The sequence below is a fragment of the Adelges cooleyi genome, unplaced genomic scaffold (assembly GCF_023614345.1).
Source record: "Adelges cooleyi isolate 19-005CV unplaced genomic scaffold, UGA_ACOO_1.1 ACOO_flye_CR_arks_rails_tigmint_CR_PRNA_376, whole genome shotgun sequence".
NCBI classification, from domain to species: domain Eukaryota; kingdom Metazoa; phylum Arthropoda; class Insecta; order Hemiptera; family Adelgidae; genus Adelges; species Adelges cooleyi.
The window spans coordinates 7987866-8013906 of NW_026096053.1; the positions used below are offsets into that span (position 1 = coordinate 7987866).

A 26041-nucleotide genomic window follows, 5' to 3' on the forward strand; every position below is an offset into this window, starting at 1 on the left:
AAAATATTTCGACCTCTACTCGTATACCCGTGTTACCGACAGGCTTTCATGTTAATCCGTTGTATGACTGCGTTTTATAACTGTACTAGCTACACACACCGCACGCTGAGCCGACTGGTAATAGCAGCAGTAAATAGGATACATGTTTTTTCGCATTGTTTCTAGAAAAAAGATGCGTTGACACGAACGCGGTCGCGTGAAAGTCAAGCGAATAATAATGCACTTGCTCGAGGGGATTGGCCTTGGGCGTTAAATTAAAAAATTGAATCGTGTCTCCGTCACCGCTTCGGTTGGGGAAGAGCCGAGAGCGAACCAGAACGAAACGATTCGTATAGAAAACGTGCTAATTCGCCGCGGATTGGCATTTGGCATTTCACTTGCATTCGGAGATGACCGGAACACCACCTATATTTCTTCCTATCCACTTTGTATAGGGTATTCCGTAATGCTATTGTCGCTGATCAATGAACGGGAGCTCGTTTTATAATATTTTTTATGGCGTTATAGATCGGTGGTAGAGTAGTAGGTGGTTGCATAATAATATCAAAATGTTGACCTATTGTTACACCCGGTTTGTTGTAGATACAATCGTCGGGGGGCGTGCCAAAAGTGTGTTTTCATTCCCACAGATTCGCGCACCTCTTACCCGTTGCGCTCTGAGGACCTGTCTTGCCCCCCGAGGATATCCCCGACCTTGCCATATATTATACACAACACCACAGACGTCCTTAAAATGGATTATTACGTTTGGAAGGTTCACCATTATTATTTTTATCATTATAATTATTCGGATAATTTTCCAACACGAAACGATAAAGGTAATGATATGTTATTGCCAGCGATAGTTAGTTTTAGATCTATACGTACACCTATACGTGTATATAGGCGTATCTATCTATACTGTAATTGATTGCCAATCGTGTATTATATTATTTATTAGCGTTATACCTACCTGAATATTATATATACCTATACATTGTATGGTTTCTTTTTTACATTTTATTATGAGAAAACGATTGTATTATGTATTATAAAGTTACAAAAATGTACCTTGTGCTTGATTTTTTTTTTGTCTTTATGCACTATAATATATTATATCCGATATAGATACATAATATTATTACTGTCCGCGAATGACTACATGAGTGACGTACGCCTATTTTTATTGATATCAATCCCACGCCGTTATAAATCAACGACACGCAACGCGTGTGCGGATAAATTTTCTTTATTTTTTGCAGTATACTAACCCTTTATTATTATTTTTTGTTCAAACATCCTCTCGGACTTTCCACTCGTGCCATTGCAATAATATAATAAAAACGATTCCTGCGTTCAATCGGATTGTCTTTCTGTATATTATATGTACAAATCGACGGGCTTATCTGTTTTCTAGATCTCAAATAGTGAAACGCTTTTTATATTTAAATAATTAATTCGTCAATTGGACGGTAGGCAAAAAAAAAAAGAAACTCCAAGAATTCGAAATACCCGTGTCATCTACCACTATAACTGATACTACCAAAGATGCAAGGTATAGGTGTTGATGTCTAATAACATTATAGTTCCTCGTCGTTGGACATTGACGTCGATTAGGTTTCCTGGTTTGGCGGCTGCCAAACGCCACGGTATTATATTCTGTATCGCAGGAGAAGCAACGACATTCATGTACATAACATACTATAGATGGGTGTAGAGTGTAGACGCGTGCACAACACTAATTCTATTGACTGGCTTGTTGCGCAGGTGTTCCAAGAGCCTGTACAAGTTACAATATCAGATCGGGTGCCATCCCGTCGATTACTCATCATATAGTTTTTTAACTGTATTGTTTTTTTCGGTCGGAAAAATGCTAAGAAACTCGATGATTGGTGGCACGCGGCAAAGCAGTCATCTGTCAGACGGAAGACCGTTGCTGCGCTGTCCGGCTGTGCTACCACCGATGGTCGACCGAACAAAAACAAAACACCAATAAATACACCGATACCAGATGGTTGTTTGAAAAAACAAACGAAAATAACTTAGTTGAAGAGTCGAATTCTCGTTAATCCTTCGGAGGGTCGTTTAGGGTAGTCTCTGTTTTTGCTTGTGAACTACTTGTGATTTCGCTAGACCACGCAGTTTGTAGTCAAATCGATTGACGGTCGGCAATATAATAATAATATTTAAGAACAGCACGCTCGGATTCGCATCTTTGACAATTCCTAGAATCTTCTAAGAATTGGAACCTATCTACCCTAAAAAAAACATACTTTCCAGTCAGTCCACAGTAGATACTACCCGGTCTTGCGTAAGACATTATGAGGACCCGTTAACGTCACGTAAAAGTGTCAATGTAAACTCGTTTCCAAGTAAACAACACGATGATGTAACTATATTAAAAAACATCTTTTTCTCTCTATAAATAATTAAAAACGGGCCTTCGCGTGAAACCCGTTGGTTTCGATGTTGTGCGGGTTTGTTTATTTTTGCTGTGCATTATACTTGTATTCGATGTCACGCTAAAAACAGTCAACGGTAATAATAATTATTGCAGACAATATTATTACAATGTAGTATCATTCCAGCGGCCCCGCAGCTCAGCTACCGCCAGGACGTAAACTCGTTTTGTAAAATATGTTATATATTAATAGTATTAATAAAATAGCGCGATGATGATATGATATTATTAACATGGTTTCTCCTTGGGTATCACGATTGCTACGTGTAACTTGACACCTTGTTTTCGCAAAAACTATCCACCGTTGTCCTAATTAACTCAAAGGGGAGAGGGGACGGGACCACATCTAGTTATGCAAGATAGTTGAGATGTGTTCGAAAATACGACGGTACTTAAATCCCGAGGAGTATGTTATACCGTCTGCAACGACGGTCTTGAATAGCAAAAAAAAAAAGCACCTCTTCGCTTAAACAACACTGAGCTCGTGACGGCACAAATGATCACGTCGTTACTGATTGATACGTGAATTCTATTTACGACCGTTTACCATTATAATATATGATGAGATAGCGCGAAAACGTTGTTTACCTAACTTGAAAAATGTAAACGCTAAACGTACACTTTCGGCGTAGTGGTAATAGCCTAATGTGTGTTATTAGGTACCTATAATAAACGCCTACGCCGGTAAAGGACGTTTGAATTTGTCGTTTCCCGTAAAGTGACGCACATACTGTTAGGCTGTCTACGACATGATTGTATTGGCGTGGAAAAAATATGTGTTTTTGCCAAATTTCGTTGTTAATGGATATTAATACTAATATAGGTGTTTACTATTTTTTACCGAGACTTTGACAACGTATTATTATCGTTTGAATTTGTGTATGATGTAACTCCGGGCGGACTGCTAAATAATAATAATACTAATGTACAAAAAAAATCATCGTTTTTGAATTGGTATTTGATGCGTTCTTTCTTCTACTCTATTTTCAATACTTTTTTGTTTTGTATTGGGGCGTTGTCTTTCGATATTTGTGATTATTATAATTCCATAAAGTAAGTTATGAAATATGTATATTTGGTATACGATTGTATATTTTTTTTAGATTTTAAAAATTGAATTGCTTCAGAGGAAGTAACAGCTTATTATTTATAATTACACAAATGGCTTTATATTCTTGATTTCTCGTCTTCTGTCGCAGTTATTTTCCTCCTTCACGCTAATAATAGTAACAACCAAATGGTATATTGGTTTTTGATTTTAAATAAAAAAAAACTTTTATCTGTATGACGACCGGACTTGGCAGTCAGACGTGCCTGGTTTTGTTGCATGTATATTTATACAGCGGGGTTACTGCGAGTTACCGGTTGTATTGACGGCGGTGGCGATGATCTGTTGGCCATCTGGGGTTCGCGGGATCGGACGGAGATTAATGATCCGGCGGCATTGCGCTGGAAACGGAAGAAAAAATATATAGAAAATAAATGATAATAAAAATCCAGCAGTGGTTGCCCGGGTGAAGGGGGGGAGGGGCAACCTGAGCGCTCGCCGAGCACAACGACCGTGTCATTAGGCCAATATTTTCGAACCCCCTCCGCAACGCCTTATACCGTTTCGAATCGGTGTGGTCGCGACTCCAGCAAAAGACTTGGAGGGAACTATACGTATTATAGAAAAACCACTCGAGGAGTTTGTGGCTGTACCGATTTGCTTGAATGATTTCTCACACGCAGCAGCACAGACACACGCATGACATTACACATAGCACTCGAATCTCCCGTTTCCGTTTCACCTTTGCCACTGTATCACTGGACGACGTGTATAGTGTTGCTTGTGTAACTGTAATACGATTTTATCAGGTCTGTGTAAAAAGATAGCCGGTAAAATAAAAACGCTAGGTAGGTTCGATATAAAAAAAAATAATAATATTAAACGGAGGATTAACACAAACGGCTTGAGGACTAGCGGTTTAAATCTCATAGAACAATGACGACTGCAATATTTAAATAAACCAATAGGCTGGGAAGGATACACCTGAAATATGCGTGCACGAAAAATTGTCAAGTTCATCGGCGGTCGCGCGCCAGTTCAATGCCGATAATTAGTAGTCCGGAAAAATACATCCGCGCGAGAGGTGCCGGTTTAATAGCTGTTGACAGCTAGCCAGCCACCCAAACGGTTTTAATAAAACTAGTTCACCCGCTTGTATGGAAATAAATGTAAAAAAAACCTGACCGAGTAAACTGTCTAAACCGTGCGCACTCTAGGATTTTCTCCTTAACAAGCAGATAGCTGAGATTTCTTATCAGCGCGGTGCTAACAGGTGTCATTGCCGTCTGGTACATCGGTTTAAGTAGTGTCCCCTGACTACGATAACTATAATATAATTGCCCTAATTTTAAAGACTTTCATCCGTTACCGAAAATAAAAAACGTAATAAAAACTCAATCGACGCGTTTAAACTACTTCAGCAGATTGGATTTGCCCTTAAGCAATATTCGGGTACAGTTCATAACAATTAAAGAGAGAGAGGCTAATGACTTGCAAAAACCAATTGTTCATGGGACTGAACATGTTTTCGCGTTGTCTCTTGTTAAAAAAAAAATTAATATAATAAAGGCAATTTTTTTTTGAAGACGAACGTATTTCATTTTAAATGAAACCCGTATACGACAGGAATAGCTCGTGTTGATGATACGATGCCTTTGAATAACACCTGCCCTCGAGGCTTATGTTGGCCTAATGTATTAATATTAATTCAAACGAGAGCCGGTTGGTGATATTTGTGCGTAATCGATTCGCTTTCATTACAACTAGTAACACAACTGCAAGTACCAGTATGTATTATAATAATATATTCCTACTATAGCCGGTGTGACGTACAACATGTAGATAGCGTAATGACAACAGTTGCAATAGCCCATGGCTGATTTCCGATTCGGACGTTTGAAAAAACGGAGTATATGTCAATCACGTTAGTTCAGAAATATCTACACCCATGCGTTATTACATGTACCTAGTAGTTAATGCAAGGTAATCTTGGCGTATATATCTGGGCGTGCAACCGTTTCCCTGAAGTTATGTCAAAGTTGTGCGCAGTATCTTGTATATAACATATAGGTAATTTTTTAATGAAACGGAAAACATAGGTAAACGCGTGGAACTATGTGCGTATATTAGCATAATAACCAATGTAAAATTACACCAATACAATGTTTATGCACATGTACTCGCTGCTGGGAGATTCAACTAGAAATCGTGATCGTCGGCCGTCGTTGGCGTGTGGACATGATTCTCGATAATCCTCGAGTAAACGAAAAAATGTAATAATATTATTTTATTCGGAACTGCTCGCGTACAATGGTATACCGTTGCCTGTGTTCGGTCATTAAGCCCGAAGAAGAAAATCCATACATAACACGAGTGATAATGCTTATACGATTTTCGGCAAGAAGCGTGAGAGCAAATAGTATAATATCCGAGTAAAAAAACGTATACACACTAATATACATAGGACTGCGATCGAGAAAAATGGCGCATTAACCACAAGCAACCACTAGAAACCTGAAATATAATATTTTTTGTTTACAATCGTCTAAAGATATTATCGCTTAATTCACAACTACTTTTACTAATTATTATTACCCGTGTTTGTCTACGTGGGACACGCATATTTTAACTGCCGTACAAATTCTTTTTTATAACCTGACAATCAAGAATTCCGCATCTATAAACACATACATAATTAATACCTGTTGTTTTTTTATTACCCCTTAAAACTTATCAGTCGATTACTATATTAGTAAATATTAAAACCTCAAAGTGGTCGTATACACATTAAAAAACTGCCTGCGCTTTCTACACTGCCCTGTGCTTGTGTTATAATGACTGCGCGATATGGACATTAATATTATACTCTAATCTCGGAAGTTATAAATTTTAAGCAGCAAAATCGTTTCCTCCAAGTCGCTGTTTTACAGAACTACAGTGCCGAGTGTTTTTGGGTTCATGACGGTTGTTGCATATTGTATAATAAAATGTATTACACCCTCGCGGTGTTGAGCGTCTAAACTCTTATTTGCGCACCCTCGCGGGATACAGGTCTTCTGGGCGGTTTTTTTTTTGTATTCAAGCTAAGCACGAAATAATACCTAATTCCCGGTAGCGCAACATATTCGGCATTCCTGTGTCATGTCATATTATTTTCATTTGAAGTCGGTTGATAGCGTTTCCTCTAATAAATTCAACCGAAATCCAACGGTTACCGGTTTGATCACGTATCACTGATTTCCGAATGTAGGGAAACGTGCCGGCGGTCGGGTACGAAAGATTAGTTTTTTTTTTTACCTCCGCATCTTTATTACATAGAATTTTTAAGGGTATTTTCTTGTGTTCCAGCACCGTGTGGCCAGGTATGTTGTGCTGGAGATACACGCGGTTCTCGTGAGAACTTTGCCGTGTTTCTCGCGATCGGCACACCGCGCACGGCTCGAATAATACTATTTGATTTGTACCGTACAAAAGAAAAAAGATGCTGCAATAAAAATAATAAACAACCGAGAACTATCACTGCTAGTCAGCCGAGCTGTTTGTGTGTAAACCGATCAAAAGCCTTAAACGGCATATATATGAAAAAAAAAGAGGTACACAAAACAGGTTGTGGTACCGGCGAGCCATGCAATAATTACGACGAATACACACAACGTTGTACACGTGTGCTGAATTCGCAGTAATGATAATATAGTATGTCTTCCTTCTGCGGTCTTCGGTGTGTATACCTATTGGATCTACAAACTCCCGCGGTTGTACTTGCGGCTATATAATATATTATATTATATATATACAAGCGATAGCACCGGAACGTCGAGAGACCGGCCAACGGATTCCGGTTGAGCAAGTGTACAATGTTTTTATAATTTTTGCTCTGCCTTTTCTAATACTCCCTCGGAGACGCATAACGGGGTCGTTGCGACAACTGCGGGTTTGCTATCGCTTACAAGTGTATAATAATATTAATAATAACATATGCCGGAGAGCGAGTCTGATCGTATTTAAATTATCTATAGAGTATACGGTACCTACACGTCAATGTAACCGCCCGTGGGTTAGTCGATCGACGCGGGAGCTGTTATTATTACTATTATTATTTTGTATAATCCGGTCTTAATTGGATTCAAGAATTATGTATATGTAGGCCGATAGGTACACGATCTTTTTTCATGAAAACTGCACGCTGGAAAAATGTCTAAATTGTTTTTAGTTTCGGTTCAAAAAGAACATTATTATTATTATGTAACGTATACCGCAACCTGTATTCGATATGATTATATAGTAGTATAGTATATATAGATAATAAAACGTGGCAGAAGACACCCAGAACGATCAATACTTTCTTTTGGCTCGTTTAGTATTATTATCATCCTCAACGCAATTTTCCACTATTCTGATGTTCTCTTCTATATGTATATTATCGGGGTTAAACATTTAACATCTATCGTTTCACTGTGACTTTGTGGAGGATACAAATTAGGGTTTTTATATATTTTCTAAATAATACCGCAGTTGTACGTTTGCAAGTTTCTTGGAACAGCTATCTTTTTTTAGTATTTTTTTTCGGTCAAAACAGTTGTCGAGATTGGTGGGCATCGAACGCGCAGCTATTTGCATCTGCTTTTGTGTGTTTTTTTTTATTGATATATCAGATCGATCGAGCTCTGTCGGAGTTCCATAAACTACTACAGTTCAGCACGTGTACTAGACTAATAATAGTGTTGTAAAAAAAAAAAATACACGTTGTCGAAACGGAAACGGCCGTTTACGGGTTAAACGTGTGTGTGTGTTTTTCTCTTGCAAGTCTATAGTTACAGAAGAAAATAATTCATATATGGACTAAACGGACGTCGACCAGGGCCGTGACCGCAGCTCGCCTGTGTACTTGTAGATACTTGTCGCCGCCTACAAACGACTATGTCTTATATAGCGCGGCGTTATTGTCATGATACCGATTTTGAAATCGAGTTTTACGGGCTGGTCGATCGTTATAACAATTATTGTTTGTTATTTAGATTTGGGACGTTTTTTCCCGGTCAGCGATTAAACGCTGGACGCAATGAGCTTTGTCTGTGTATAAATACACGATGATTGTTGTATTTGCATTGTTCTCAGCTGTGTTTTCTCAATGACAGCGTTCAAATTCCGCCTCCGACGACGGTAGCACAGCTGCTCCAATAGCTGTTGTCGGCGGTCGTGTCCATTTCCTGTGAATAAAGGTTTATACTTCGGCCATATCAAAACAGTGATAATAGTCATTATTATCAGCAGCAGCCTCCGGAGAGGAGTTTTATATACTCAATACGCAATCGTTTTATTGGGTCGTTGCGCAAATATACGCTATCATTAAAATAATTATCCGTTACATTACACCTTGTGACCGTGTGTATAACCTCACCGCGGATGTGTAAATCGAGAAAGTGTTAACACTGTATATTATTTAACAATATAGTATAGTGTGTGTGGGTAAATAACAAAACCTAAAAACCAGTCATCATCGTCTTATCAACAACAGCGAAAGATGAAAAAAACAGTTTAAATGTAATTATTTGCCTTGGCTGAAAGACCTCGTCTTGTGTGCGTTACAGCAATATTGCTCCGTCGAATACGGACGGTTCGGCTCACTTAACAATCATTCAACATTGTGTAATGTTATTGATATTAATTAAAGTCGGTGTTGTACCGGCTACCGCTACATAGTGGTGAACCCAGTTCGACATCGTCGAATTTATGAGGGCAATAACAATTATGCGAGGGCGGCGACATTTATTGCTACTTCTTTGAAGATGTAGTAACCGAAATCGCAGAACTGTTTCGATAATAATTATTGTTCTTTAATAGTCTTTTGCCATGCGTTAATTTACCTGTCCTTTGGGCTTTGACTGCGTTATACTTTGGTGTTTGACCACCGCCGCCAAGATACGCGGTAACAGTAATGCCAATCGTGAAAACCTACTATAAATCACAAGATATTGTCAAGATCTTTGTATCGTCACCGCTGGGATTATCATTTCTCGGTGCATAACGTATAACAGACTCTACAATATGGATTCGTTGGAATATTATCTTGAATATTTATATTTTTTTTTGCGTTGACCGTTGAACTCTTTCCTTGCTGTCACGTACGAGTAAGAACAATGAGTAGCAGGTAGCACACAAATTATTATTTTAAATACATTATTTTTTCCGCCGACCGTTAACGGCACACGTATGTTAAATACTAACTCGAGTGCGTTTTGTAATATTAATACATTATTAATACTTATTCTCCGGTCGCACTACCGTAGAGCTCGCCGTTTTCCCTCGAAATTATAACCCAATAACTAACGACAATTATTGTGTGCAGCAGTAGAACGCGTTGATAATAATAATTAGCTGTATGTACGATGGCCGTTGTGCTGTCGCCTTTTTGGGAATTAGGATTAAGTCCTACACGACAGCTGTAGAAGAGAGAAAAACACATCAGTCAGTCAGTCGCATAAGACCCGGAACGATAATTTGTTAAAATAATATTATTAACGTGGCCGAGTAATTAATTATCATTTGTGTGTGTGTGTGTCGAGTTCTGTGTACCTCGGGGGTACACACCGCCACCTCTTAACCTTCATCATCATTTTTTATCCGATTTAAAGCGTGTCAGCCGACTCGGCGATTTGTATTTCCATTACGAATAAATAATATCAACAAAATAATAATAATAATAATATGTTTGTGACCGTTTAAGCGCGCTTTGGTTGTTTTTCAAAACGAAGTAATAATAATATGTCCATGTTTACTAGGTTCGATTTCTAAACCGCAGTAGAAAAAAATATGTAATATGTTCGAAAAGCGTCTAAACTTCGTTCGAGGTTAATTGATTGTGCAAATTGCGCGTTAGTATAATATACTAAGAAGGCGCGGTGTATAATTACACGCTGCTTGGAATTGAACGGTTTAAATTTTAATTTCCGTGCTACCTAGCTTGTCTAGTTTAAAAGATATTAGTATAATACGTTCGATCGTGATGCAGGCTAGTCTCAACTCGAAGTTGTACGGGGGGATTTAGAGTAGCTAATATTGTAAACGACCGACATAGGCAAGCGTTTATTATCAGCTGAAATTGCTACACAGTCTTTATATATACTCATATTACAGCTGTTATGGCATGTTTTATGTTATACAAGAAAACAGACTTGACGACTGCATTATTGATAATAATATCACTGGCCGTTATCATGTCGGTTCCTGCTTTGGCTCACCAACGACAAAATATATAATATATTTAATTATAAATTACCGGCTATAATTATTATTATAACAACAGCCGTGCCACGACTCTTCCTAACCTTGGGTTTCACGGCGAAACCGTTCAGTTTGGACGGTAAACGTTTTTTAATGCGGGTAGAAAGAACCGGACAGTATCGCGCTAATGGAAATGGTTCCCGAGGGACGTTACAGAGGATTTATCGTGGAATTGATAACAAAATGATAAGCAATCAAACCTAACTCGTTCGCCTATCCTCTTCAATGTTTCATATCGACCGAGAACTGTATACTGATATTATACAAATGATTGTGAATAGAAATTTTCTTAGTATATAGGTTGTATATTTATTTTATTTAGAAAAAATATTTAGTATAAAATATCATAAATACCATGTTTAAGTTGAAAATTGATGTCATAATTATTGTTGTCAAATTGACCCGTGAGAGATGTCCACAGGCACCGAATCGCGTACGGTAAATATCATTTTTTATGTACTATTTTTTTAATTTTTTTTTCTTTAAATTATTTTTTACCATTTATGTCGTGCAAAACGTTTCGACACGGTCGATTACAGGCGTTATTGTGACACGCGGACAAGGAGTGTTTTTGGATCTTGGCCGTCCGTTTTGTTTACCATTTTATTATTATCATCATGCGTTACAACAATAATAATAATAATAATAATATAATATAATATTTACACAGCGTAACTCCCGTACGGCGGTTTTTCTAGTAACGGCCCCAACGCTATTAGGTTGTTTATATATGTAGCAGGTATATTATACGGGTGTACCTGTATAGCTTGCAGTATAGTAAGTCTGGTAGTGTGTTCTTTATACAGAGCCGGGTTAGTATTCAAGACATCAAACGAGACGACGGCTTGTACGACCGTGTGTGTGTGCGTATAGTAATGAGATAGTACTATAATATATTTTAATAATAATATAAAAATAAATAAATATGTACACCGTCTGTTTGCCGTCGACGTGGTTGGCGTACGAAATTGTATTTATTGGCGTTATTTGGGTTTCGTCGGTGTAATTAAACTGCGTTTCGCTTAATATGTGTATTGTACTTGTCTACACGTGTAAAATAGTATATAGTATACCGAGAGCTCTAAACATTGTACGAGTTGAAAAAAAATATATTGTATTAAAATTTCAAACGCGTCCGTTGTTTGGCGACAAAAGAGGATTGGCCGTAAAAACTAGTTTTTGTTTTGCTTGAAGATATTAATAAATTATTAGTTTTGCGTCAAACGCAGATATTATAAAAATCCACAAGGAAAACAGATGATGGTTTTTTTTTTAAATTCTATATTTGAATAAAAACACCAACAGAATATATTATTATAATCGATTTGTAGAATACATTATTGGCGTCGAACGAATTCGCAAGCATAATATTGAACAGCTTCTTAGGATTAAATTTTGAATTTATTGCGTTTCGGGGTAGAGCTAGTAGAATATAAAAACGTCTCATGTTACTATTATTATAATTATAATTTTATCTTTATTCTAATGTGTACACCTGTTAGAGACAGATACATTTATACCGTATAACTAAACCCATTTTGGGAAATTCGTGTATTTACTGGATGTGATTTGTTTTTTTTTTGTTGCAAAAATGTAATTCGTATGGTAATAAGTTAAAATATAAACTTCTTGTGGAGTAAATGGACCAGCTATATACTTGTCTCGTGGTTCACATGACGGTCGTATTTTTCTATAGGTAATGTATGCGTTTTTTTTTTAATGTTTCCATTGCAATCGTTCGCTATAGTTTTGTCGTTGGACGTTTCTCACGGCCAATTTGGGCGATTCGAGATGGAGATAAACAGTAAACCTGTTCAGATAAAATATTTTGAAAAAAAAATTAAAATCTGATTGTTCACCCCAAAAGTATTTATTGTTTGCGCCGTTATGTTATTGTGTTTACATATTTTTACAGAGCGGTCGAGGCTTACGGATTGAATTAAACGCGCACAAACGACGGCAGTATAGGTGTAGGAAATGCACCGAGTCATCGGTTTTGTATATAGACAAGATATGCGCATAACGGCTTGTATATTATGTATACATATATATGTATAGATAGGCTCGGTTGACTTAAAGACGTGGGCACGTGTGCAGTGTGTATGTGTTGTATTTTTGCATCGGTTTTGCGCTTTGATTTACCGTGTAACATAACGACCGCAATAGGCTGTGTGCGATTAAGCGCTACAAAAGAATCAATCTTCCTCGAAACTTCCCCTTAAGCAATGTTCAATGGTTGCCACCCTCTCTCATATTTGAATATTTAAAACACCCTCGATCTGTGTACTCGAGAAAATGATGATAATGTTTCAATAATGAATGATTTTGTTTTAGGGGGCTGACAAAATGTGTTTAAAAAAACCTATTTTACCCGCATCGACCCCCAAAAATGTACGTGTATCAACGCCCATTGTTTATTTTTATCACTGTTTTGTTTAGTCGAGGATTTAAAGAAGAGCTCAAAACGTTCATGAGTGTGATCTAAACCATATGTTTTTTTTTTATTGTCGGTCAAAACGCCAAAGCCCGTGTGTTATCTTAACGACGGTGATAAAAAGAAATCATGGTTTTTTTTTTAAATTACAATCAGTAAATCCGTCTGCAGCCCGACGAGGTCATGACAGGCGTTTTGCAGTGTGTAGCCCATTTTGTATTCAATACGACAATGCAGGCACTCGTTCGTAATAAAAACGAATAAAAGTGCATACATGATTACGCTTATTTATTATCTGGAGGGTACAGGGAAAAATATAGGCAAGTCACTTTTTAAAAATGGCTGTTTTGTTGTTATAAAATTTGTTTTGATACGAAACGAATTAGTTCTTTTTTTCTAAACATGATAAAAAACATAAATTTAACATTTTTTTTAAACATTTTTTATTTTTATTGTTCTTAGATTCAAAAAAGTGACTTGCCTGGTTTTTTTTTTAGTTTATTTGTAAAGAATATAAATTTTATTTATTTATTTTAAATTTGGCGTACAACACAATATTTTATAGCGTTCGGTAATATTATAACGTGTTTTGGGTGTGATGGTCTGTAAATGAAAACTAACGAGCGTGTTTAGCACGCAAAATACTCGTTGTCGGGTGGCACGGCGAACACGCCGGTTTTTTCTGTATGTCTTGTGCCAAACGTCGCACCGGCGGTAGTGGTCGGCTTGTACGCGCAGTACTCGGCATAGTAGTCGGCTGGCCCGGGCCTTTTCTCGACCGACTTGATCGTTATTCTGCGGCCCATCGACCGGCCGGGCGCAGCGGGCTTGTACACGTCTGGCCGAACCAGGCCGTACTGGCCGGGCCCCGGAAACGGCGGCGGATTTCTGTCTTTTAACGGTCGGCCAATCCGGGTTTTCGGCCCGTCGAGCGTGCTGGGTAGCATGTACGCGTTGGGCGCCGGTGGGCCGATTTTCGGCTCTTTCGGTCGCCGGCGGTCCGAGGCCGCCAACGGTCGCGCTATCCTGATCCCGGGCACGTGATCTTGTTGCTGCGGACAATAGTCGGCCGGCCCTGGTAGGTTGTCTTGCCGCAAAACCAGTGGACGGCCTAACGGCGCGCTCGGCGCCTTGGCCTTGCCGTACCTGCTCAAACCCGCCGTGTTGAACGCCGGTCCCGGTCCCACGGGCTTCGCCTGAAAAACACAATACAATCTGTCAGTATCCTGACAGCCTCGCCTCGAATGTAATCATATATGACCGGGGAAGATTGGTATAGATGTCCATTTATGACGATTTTTCATAAGAGAGCAAAAACACTGTTAAGTCTGCGCGTACAAAATCAGCCGTTTTAAAGTCGCCAAGTTGGCCGCACTGTAATCTTTTCGATAAATAGTCCCGTCAAATGGCACCATTATGTGAAAAATGGAACAAACACCCTTTTTCCCCTGTTCGTAGGTATAATAGGATAATATATTTTATCACAATATTGAGTCTTCTTGAATATGGCAAACAAGCGGCGCCTAAAACCCTTTGTCGTCGTGATGATGTCTATACTTGTATGTCTATTCTATAGTGAAATGGAAATCTTTAATACATCGGGTCGAATTAATTTTGGATTATCTCGCAATCGATCAGTAATATCAATCTTATTATATTGGCGTCGGAGAACACTTATAACCTATATTGTCACTAGCACAATGTGTAACGGCCGAGTATATTCTAATATTGAAAGCAATTTTCATTTGTTTTTTCTTTTATAGTACCACAGAAATGTATTGACTGTGTAGTACGACCATCCCAGTGCATGGCATGATGATATACCGCACATTACGCTGAACATTATCTCTCTCTCTCTCTCTCTGTCTCTTCTGTGATAATGAGTGTAATTTTACTAAGACCAACTGTAATGAGGTCAAAACAATATTTCCTTTTACAGGGCGGCGGTATGATGTGCACACATCGGTGTCGTAAACACGTTGTTTACGCGTAGGTCGACGAAAATTGAAACCTACTAATTATTAATTATAGTGTCGAAGAAACCAACAATCGATACTAGTTGTATATTAAACGTATCACATAATAATATTGTTATTGTTATGCAAGATGTGTCCTTTATCTGAAAAAGGATATACCCGCCACTATTCTAAACAAGCGTCCGGTCAATAGAGTAATTAATAACTTGACGGCTATTCATAAAATAAAATACAAATATCACTGGCGTTGGAAGATCGGTGGCATTGCCATATATAATGAAAAAAATTGACTACTTGGCCGCTCTATACGGTTTTGGTGTATTACAATTTACCGTGTATTATATTCAAATAGTATATTAATACTGTAACGTTCACCTTTCACTCCTATAACGCTGGGCCAACTCCGTGTACGGTGGCGCACTTAATGACGTTGTATTCATCGGCCGCGATCGGTTTACCGAAGTGGATTTTTTTTTGTTATTTATTTCAATTTTCGGCTACCGTAACGGAGGGGGAGGAGTATATTACAATTGTTCAATCTCATGTACATAATAACGCCGTGGTACGTGCATTATTATATACTGACCAATGTATAATTAATATTAAAAAAAAAAACACATCGGACAATACCACCGAATAACACTTGCACAACGCTTATTGGCGCGCGCTGTTGAGAAATCCGGCGTAAACACATGTATATTATAATATAGCGACGGTAAAAAACCTTAAGTAATTTGTTAACCTTATTGTCGGCGCAATATTATACTGCAGTATTATATTTTGGTCGACGACGGGAGGTATAGGCAGGGGGAGATATATTGAATTATAACGTACTTGGGACGATAATAGAGAAAAATCGCAAAGTCACAGCTGACGATGGTTTGTCACAGTATTATACAATATGTTTTCAAAAATTATTAAAACAAAAAAAAAACTTAAAATTTATCCAAACGGTGACACTTAAGCGTCCCTGATAATGACATATTTTTATTAATACACATCAAAAAACTTCCTCGTCTAATAATTATTATAAATTTGTATTCTATAAAACGTATAATACTCTTTTTAAGGCCGCTCGCCATGTATATAGGTATACTATACTCGTTTAAGGTCGAGCTTCGACATAGTCTTTCGTTTATTGTTTATAATCGGTTTTTAAAAAAAATAAAAAATTGTTTTCACACTTCTATTGTCGTCGCGTTCAACGTCGGTATATGTATATAGAAGGAAGTACACTATTGACTTGGACTCACTTGGACCATTTTCCGTGCCTTTAAGGTGTATCTAGGGTGCCACTCGACTGTCGGGTCTGGCGTCACCTCTTTGCCGGCTATGGTGGGTTTCAAATTGTACGCCGCCGGTCCCGGACTTCTGGTTTTAGCGTGACTGCTGTATTCCAAGATTTTCTTGTCCATGTTTAAAAAGAGTTAAGTGTTTTACTGTAAGATATGGTGTGGCAGTGTATGTTTTTTTTTAAGTATTTGTGTTTCTAAACTGTATAAAAACAATAACAAAAACGTTGCCTTCCAAACCCCTCGGTTACTATACCTACCTATTTATATTAACAGTCTATCCGTGTTGTGACATTTATTTTAATTTTTAATTTAACAGAGTTTCTTCAATGTAGTTAGTTTCGAAATATCTCAACGCCATGTCCACGGTCATCCGGCGTCGACCCATCTCATATGGTTTACATGGTACCTGTACCATAGGCCATTTATGCCTATACCATTTATAATAAAGGTCAAACGACTACGTGTCGTTCGAGTGAAGCAAATACACACTGCTGTTATCTAATGCGTGATCCATCTTGTCCAGGCGTTTCTCCAGGAAATAGCCTTTTTTTTATTATTTTATGTTTTATCTCTGCGTACCTACTCTTCATTTTATCAGCGTTGGCCATCGGTCGAGAGAGGCTCGGTGCGAAAATAATTATACTTTCCACGGTCGTTGGAGTTGTGATACCACACAATATACCTACTGTATGGCGCAGAAATTGGAAATTCTCTTTACAATAATATAAACGCATCATCCGATTTTCACTTTTCTCCGTTAGAATATTCTACACTGATGCAGTTGTTGTTATTATTTTTTTCATTAATTTTATACATTTTGTTTTGTTATAAAAGAAAAGTAGGCACCAAAAGTTATCGGCGTCGTTTCGTTTTCTACCGTTATAATATATTATCTAGATTATCCGTTTAAGAAAGTTTCGTGTAGTCGCAATGTTAAAATCTTTTTACATATCTGTTAAGTCTCAATTTGTCAAAACAACAACGTTGACGCTTTCCGTTTTATGTTTTAATGTTTTTATGTCGAGTGTTGACTGTGTTCTTACATCACATCGTTAAATATAAACTGTTAATTAATGAAGTAGGTAGTACTTGAAATATAAATTTAAAAAAAAAACCGTTATTTAATGGTGTCGACTAAGTGTAATTTATAATCATTTGCAACGATAATTATGATGTTTAGTTTTCCAATTTTTAAACGCTTACCGAGCAAGAATTTCTACTAGTTGTATATTATACGAATATTGTATCGATCACAGGTTTTTAAACACATAATACAATAAACGTGTTACGAGTGATACTTTTAATAGCAGCAACAACGACAATTTTTTTACTAATGACTATTACGACTTTTCTTCTTAATTTGTTTTTTTTTTTTTTACAAACACAATCTATAAAAAAAATTAGTTATTAAATAGACTCATCGTCGTTGTATTGTACTTATAGTACACACTAACCGTGTTCTTATGTATCGTTGTTATAGTAGTTTCAGTATGTATTTAAAGAAAAAAAAAGCGTCAACGTTTCACTTTTGGCGTGACCCCGAAACCTAACCGGTCGCAAGTCTTTCCTAGAGCACACTTGAAGTGTCCACACTTACTGCGTTGATACTGCGACCACCAGTTCTGATCGGGTACCGGTTGTACATTAAAAAAACGGAGACGTCTTTCGCCGGACCGGTTTCGGTTTTAGGCTTAGATTTTTATTATTATTATTATTAAACTATTATGATATGGTTTTTGACACGGTCGATTTGGCCGATCGGTCGGCCATAGAGCGATTTGCAGTTCGCGTGCCGTTTGTTATCTGTATGTGCTTAGACAAGGCGTAAACGCGCGAGTGTATTGTGTGTCAGTGTGTGCAGAGGTACATGTCGGTATAGAGAGGTCCTTCTAGGCTTATTGCCATTGGCCCGCAATCGTGTCGGAAATTATCGTTATTAAACGCACGCCATCATTCTTCGCTCCGGTTGTCTAAGTGCAGTTTTATTCCTTCGCAACAATAATAATCCTTTATGAACGCAGGTTATCGTTTCATCGCCGTAGTATTATTATTGTTTATTATACAAGCCTTTTTGCGCATTGTATATAAACCTGTGTATCTAGGTAGGGTATATACCTATATACCTGAGCCAGAGCGCGCGACAGGATAGGCCGACGACAATACGCTGTCCGGTTGACACGCACACGGACCGTTGATATTCGTCAGTGCACACACGATCGCCGGACGATCGACATCTCCATACCTTTACACATATATTATTATCTATTTATCTATTTATGGCAGTCGTGTTAATATTGTAGCTATGCGTTGTGTCCGTCGCGCCGGTCGTGACCATTGCCTTAGCACGTCGGTCTGTCGCATTCCGCGCAAGTAAGTAATTTTTTACAATTAAAAATATTATAATACTAAATTGTACGTACACTGTGATAACGATTGCGTCGCCTTAGGTGTCGATATGTCGACCCAATGTCGCGTACGATATTATATGGGGGCGTCGACGGCGCGTTGGATTATGTACATACATTATATACTTACCCACCGTCACCAAAAAATAAAAAGAACAAATTGTTCGGGTCTTGCAAAGGTTAAATGTATTATACTATGTTATCTCTTATAATCGATAATCGTCGTTTTAGAGTTTTGGATATTTTTGTGTGTGAACTTCGTTGAATGGCTTAACCGCCCAAATCGCTCGCATTCGTGTATGTGCAAAATGCCGTTGCTGTGTTTACTGTGATCGTTAAGTGTACACCACTATATGATTACCAGTAAAGATAGCAGGAATAATATGGTAATTTCAACGTGTGATTGATTAACGAATTGGATGTTACATCATAAACGACGTCCACGCACTAATGTTATTTTAGAAAATATTTTACTTGCGCCATTCAACATCATAATATTAGCACTCAAATATTTCACAGAAATATCTTCGATGCCTTGAAAAATACTTTTTCATACCAAATCAAACGGTAACGATATGATCTTACATTCGGATGCTGTACGGTGTAAGTTAAGCTTTAATGAATATATGAAGTAGGGGAGTGGTTGGGGGATTTATTTGGATGAAGAATAGGTTGATGTGTTAAAACACCAAAATATCGTACAATATGTTTTTTGGACGTCGGCTCCCGTTTATCACGCCTTGAGTATGACGGAAAAAAAAAGACTTTAACGTCGTTTTGGTTAAGCAATAACTTAGGGTTCGCTTTGACATCCCTATAGAATTGCGTACACGGTGTTAACCAACAAGACGCGCGTTTCGTAATTCGATACACGACGCAAAAGGGTTGTGCGCACTTAAGGGGAGGGGGAGATTTTTTTATATGGAAATCGAGTTGGTGACTCGTTTTTTTTGTGACTTCAGGGACTTGAACTCGGCGATTGGTCATAATTGTTTATAATATTTGTAAAATGATTATTTTACCCGCTGGCGCCGTATATTGTTTTCTACGAATTAGTTATATATAGGTATAGGTAAATAATATTTATATATATATATATATATATATATATATATATATATATAATTTAATATGGGTCGTTTATTGTAAAAGTGGTGTAACTACCAATTTTTAATATATATAAATTTTTGCTTAATGGAGTCACATTTAGTCAAAAAAGATCGTTATTTCAAAATTCATTTACAAGACATAATGCACTTTTACAATGAACGAAACTTATGAAGTGAACGCTGATGGCTTATTGAATATTATAAAATGCGTATCGAGCGAAGAGCGTTTAAAAACTCGTTTAGTTTTAGATTCGGATAAAAAAAAAGTCTACTTAAGTTATTATAGTCATATAATATATATGTCTCATACACTCGGTAATTATACCGGGAACGGCAATGGGAACCCGGCAATAACAAAATATATTATATGTTATTCCTGTATATGGACTTATAAACTGCGCACCGTTTGTTAACGACCGGTGGTGCTTAATTAGTGTGAATACTACTGCCGGGCAAACGATTAAGTGAATATAATATTATAACGGCCGTTGGTGATGGTTTTCTTTGGAAATGAAAAAAAATGTCAAAAATACACTGGCGTGGGCTCCTTGGGCGCTAGTATGATTATAATATGTTATCCTATCTACATCTCAATACCGCACGGTAACTCGGGGCGTTCTAAGGTAGTTTTGTGGTTTTCTTAAGTCTTGGGTGTTCGTTCTTTGCACACGACATAAACTATCACTATCTCTCTCTGTTAGTTATCATTTAATTATTTTGAATTAACTTGTAAGAGTATTTTTTGTTTCATTTGTATATGTAGAAATCTGTTTACAATATTATATATATGTAGTAGATTGCACAGTCAGATGGGATGTCTATAAAAACAGTAAAAACTATCTTCGAGACGTCGTAAGTCGACACCCGATATCGTTGTCGTCCCCTTGACGACGATGGTAACCCTATAACGCGACATAATATACTCTTTTGCATAAGGCTTCTCTTGCACGCTTCCCACGTGTCACCCGGATGGTGGGCTTTCGCCAAAGCCCATAACCCGCGTACCGACGAGAGCAGCAACTCACAACATTATCATTTTATACAATATGTATACATTCATATGTGAAAAAACCTAGTAGAGGAATCTGTTCGTGTATACCTCTTCTGCGGTTTGACCGTGTGGCTGAAGACGCCATCACTGCTGACTAAAGGTCAACCGCCACACCACTACCTCGGGGAGCTGAGAGGTTTTAACATTTTGTTGCGTTAAAACTTCTAAATAAATTCCTTCTGTTGCGTCACGGCTATATTAGCGCTCATTGGGAGGAGGGGCGATACATTAAGTATACAATAATAATATTAATGTCCAATAAAAAAAAAAAAAAGTATAATTGTTTAATGCGCATGCGGTGAAAGTGTCGGATTGTTGTTGTGCTAGCACCCACGCAAATTGTTTTTGCTAGATTCAAAATAATAATAGTATTAATATTACAAAAATCGTACTCGCCAGCCGCCGTCGCAGTCGTCGCCCCGTCGAAATCATAATAATTTCCATCCGGTCACGGTTTATGTGTATACGAATATATTTGACTATGATAATAGCATCATACGATTATTGTCGGTCGTATAGCCGCGCGTTATCGTGTATATTTTGATATTTTATCACGAATTTTTTTGGAATAATAATAATAAATAAAAATAGTTTAAAGGAGAAAGTGATGGCGCGACGCCCGCACACAAAAGGTACGCACAATACGCGCGTTCCGGGTCGAACGCGCACGCGTCTCTTTTATTATTATTCTATAGTGTAGGTATGAAATATTGGTAACCTGTGACTTATATATTTATATATGTGATAATTTGTTATTTTTCAAAGGATGATACTATGACAAAATTGATGGTTACGGACGTGTTCTGGGCTTGTACGCGCCACCATACGTTTACTAACAGTTCAACGGTAGTTTATGTTATAATATGTTCTCTAATCTTAATATCTATACAGTTATAATACACAAAAAATATAGGTACGGCGTGAGTCGAACAACCGGACTTCGGGTAGGACTTAGGTGATTTTCCTAGTAGTAATAGTAAGACGCCTATCACAAAGTAGCGGTTAATTCCTATTTATGTGTTGAGATAATATTATAACGCCTACTTCGGGTACCGGCAAAGTGTGAATTCAATTTTGTCGGGCTACCCTAATCTTCTTCCTCCGCCTATCTTGTCTCTCTTGTTCGCCAATCGCGCGTTATAAGTTTCTTCTATATGATTTATTTGTACCCAAACGCCGTTATTGTCCTAGCCGGTAAACGCGTGAACAAAATATTATTACCTTTCTATCAGTTGTTTAGAGCGTTCCTTGTGTATAATTTTAAAGCTCACCAAATTAGATATACGTATAATATGTACAGTGTACACCGTGGTCGTGGTGCGGCGAGGCGAGCTCTCAACAAGATAACTGGCATAAGTTGCTGGTTCGGTATAATTTTTTTTTTTAAAGTGACCGCTGTGTCGTCTGTTTGACAAAAAAAAAGTATACAGAGATAAAAATCGTTTTGAAAACGTACACGGGCCAAAATTAATTTACGCTTGCTCAATTGTTTTTATGTATTATTATTATTTACAATGTGAATATTATAAATGTATTACTCGTTGTTTTCAGTTTTTCCGCCACAACTGGTTTACTGAATCGGCGCGTTTATAATAACTAATAAACATTTTCCTACGAGTTACCTGAATGTTAAAAAAAACATTATAAATTAATTAAGAAAAAAAAATAAACGCTGATAAACCGATTACCTTTGTTTTTGTACGTTTCGTTTTTTTGTTACACATATTTTTTAATTGAATTAATTTTTTTCGTTTGTACAATATACTAATTAAGAAGTACAACATGCATGCGAATTTTACGCTGAACGGGCGACATTCTGTACACGTCCTTATTAAAACGTTTTGCGCACTAGAAGCTATCATAATATATCCGAGCCGGTCCCTCATTAATCAAAGGTCTGGCAATCTTAAAGTGTATTTTCGAACGTGTATTTTGCATATTGTAGCAACATAGCCGTCACCGGTTTGTTAATTTATTCGCAAAACCTCTCTCGTTCTAATTTTTCAATTTAAAATTACTTTTTTCTTAGAAACAACAATTATGTAACACACTCGCAAACAGTGTCGTGTGTCAAACCTACTCGAAACCATTAGGTCGGATGTTCTTTTGAGCGACCGCGTTCTATATAATGCCTTTCACGGTATAGATCACCGCCGCCTCTTTTTCCTCACTACAATTAGTGCTCGCCGACCGTCAGAAGCCTTTGTGTTTTAATAATAATAATTATCGTGTTGCGCAACCGTCGAATCGACCCAATAATAAAAATTTGTGCCGACTTATAAATACATTATGAATACAGCAAAAAAAATGTTCTTCGACAAACAAGCTTCTCCGTAGACCAAGGTGTATATTGGGTAAAATAAGTGCGCGCACTAGGCATAACAGTTACAATATAATTACCGTATTATGACTTTTGTAAAAATAATAACAAATTTTCCCGCTGTACAGTGTACATTCTACCGTGTCGATACCCCGCGCAACGTTATTATGATAAGTTGCAATGATTTTTATTATTATTACCTTTGGCGTTGCAGCGGTAGTAATAATATGTAGTACCGAGTGCCCGGTAGTGTGTAACGACGATTGTACAACAAACTTAAGTCTACAGTAATTTTGATAATGACTGCTTCAAGAGCTAATAGAGCGCACCAGCCGTGTGTACGGTATTGTGTTCCGCAACGTTATTAAATGATTTATGTGCCAGAGAAAGGTGTATGGGAGACGAGCTACAGACGGCTCGTTGTACCAATTATGCGCCGCATAGAAATCTTCGTCCAACAATAATTAACCTTAAACAATTCTTGTCAAACGACTTACGAGTGTATATTATTACATATTATTATGTGCAGAGTGCACGGACCACAATGCACAACGTGTACTGCACGCGTGCAATAATAATTGTCCTTTCCGACCTCTCTTTATAGGAAGAGCTGTCCATGAGTTTTGTTAACTTATTTTTTCGTTTGTTTTTTGTTACAGTTTCAAATGATTTGCCCGCGTGACTTGTGAACGCCACCACCATGGACTGTCCGGACTGCGGCAAACACTACTATTGGCGGACGGCCTTTGTCGTTTTCGCGGCGCTTGCCGTCAGCCTAGGCGAGGCGTGGCAACAGAGTCAACCGGCCAAGAGCAGCTTCATTTATTGCAAGTTTCAATTATTTACCTACTCGTCTCGTTATATAACAAATCTGTGGTGTTTGAGTAAAGGGGGATACGTTTAAACTTGCTACTTATGGAAAAATGCAAATACAGCTTTCATTTAGGTTAGGTCGTTTTGGTTAAATTTATATGGGAACAAAATATACTAATTTTTAAACTATGTAATTTGATATAGTAATATTACTATATCAAAGGACAACTTAAAACAGTTTTAATCAAAATTAAAAACAACATTTTTTCCGAGTTATCTCTTTTTGCGCATATTTTTTATTGACTTATTCCGCAGATGCCGATTGACAAAATCCAATTTAGTCAAATGTAATTTTTGTGCATAAATGGATAAGTCAACTTGACTCGTTTTGTACATTTACTCGTATATTATGTGTGTACAAAGGGAAAAGCGAGTTATCCTCTTCTGGGCAAACTAGATCACTTCGGTATCGTTTTGATCCCAGTTTAAACATATATGAATATTAAGGTTTAATATCACCTTGGACTTATTCCCCGTACTTATGCCTAAACGTATGAAACATTTTTAAAAAAATATTTTAACCTAATAACCCCAAATTTTCATTTTCCGATTAACTCCCCTTTACCCAAACACCGTAGAATTTCTAAATACACGGCAAACCCGGTCAAAGTATACAGAGTTATATTATTATGATAGTATTGTTTTTATTAAGTAAAATGTATCAGACGACCGCGTGTGGTGGTATATTACACCTTCGTGCAAGTCGCATACGGCAATTCGATATATACAATGCGGTCGGACTTAGGAGACCACGATGTGCGATGCGGTTGACTTTTGTCGTTTTCGTTAGAGAGGTCTCGACCTATCCGGAATCATCCTTGATCTGGAAATTAGTTCCCGCGACGTAACTTAACCCCCCGTAACGTCAGCGGCGGTCACGGAACAAAGGTTGTGTTAAGTATTTAGTGTGGGCTCAGAAATGGGATATATATGGACTAGGAGGATTACCAAAAAAAAAAACACAGGTTAGCAACACGATACCTATCTCGGATTCAGTCCAATAGAATCCAATCTTTACATTATTACAATATTGTGTTATATTTTTTGTCGACCGTTCGAACGCTTATTTTGTGGTTGCCAAAATATTACCATACAAATGTTATGTTAAAATAAAAAAACATTTTCAATATGATGTAATTAACTCGTGTACTTATACACGGCAACGATTATAGGTATGATTGCTAATTGCTATAACCGCAATACAACGTTGATTTACGTCGATACACTGACAAATTAATGTGGCCAAATTACCTGTCGCTTAGCAAACAAACAAAAACTCTAACACATGTCAATATTTTTGTAAATAATTGACAGCAAACCGAACGAGTGCCGTACTTGTTTGTTTTTCAAATAATATACATTTTCTTAGCGCCCATCCCAAATAATTCTATTTTGTTTTCCTAGATGTAATGGAAAGGTAAACATTTTTAATTCCAGCTAAAGATTACCATATAAATATTATGCATTTCCTACTTGAAGTGTTATTACGTTTTGCTTTTATTATAAAACAAAATCCTTATAATATAATATATTAAGTTATTATCGTAAAACTCTTTATGCAAATTTTTGTTATATTCACAAAGATCAAAGTGTTATGGCGAGAGGAATGCGGGGGTTAAAAAAATTGCATTGTTATTGCAAATAAAAATAACGACACCTTCTTGGCTGACTACCGGTGATGGTCGAATTTACCAACTACACAAGGGACGAATAATAATCATTACTACTGTACAGCACCTTATTGTATTATGTACGACCAGCACTCGAAGGCCACATAAATCACGGTGGATTAACATATTCCTCTGCGAC

The 26041-nt window shown here is 37.4% G+C and overlaps 2 protein-coding genes across 5 annotated transcripts in view; one reads left to right on the forward strand and one right to left on the reverse strand.

Moving 5' to 3' along the window:
* Positions 1–26041, forward strand: part of LOC126841058 (semaphorin-1A-like) — a 63377-nt gene that overhangs the window by 19111 nt on the left and 18225 nt on the right. For 2 of the 4 annotated variants that reach the window (XM_050577298.1, XM_050577300.1), the window contains exon 3: positions 24019–24186. In XM_050577298.1, coding sequence (XP_050433255.1) covers positions 24060–24186 — 127 coding nt within the window. In that variant the 5' untranslated portion in view covers positions 24019–24059. Of the gene's footprint in view, positions 1–18662; positions 18845–24018; positions 24187–25136; positions 25198–26041 lie in introns of those variants that run through there. The other 2 variants (XM_050577299.1, XM_050577301.1) reach the window with 2 other exon arrangements.
* On the reverse strand, positions 13833–16594 carry LOC126840738 (outer dense fiber protein 3-like protein 2). The gene is made up of 2 exons (XM_050576662.1): positions 16433–16594; positions 13833–14399 (listed from the first exon to the last, which is right to left on the reverse strand). Exons 1-2 carry the CDS (start codon positions 16592–16594, stop codon positions 13833–13835), a joined length of 729 nt encoding a protein of 242 aa, XP_050432619.1.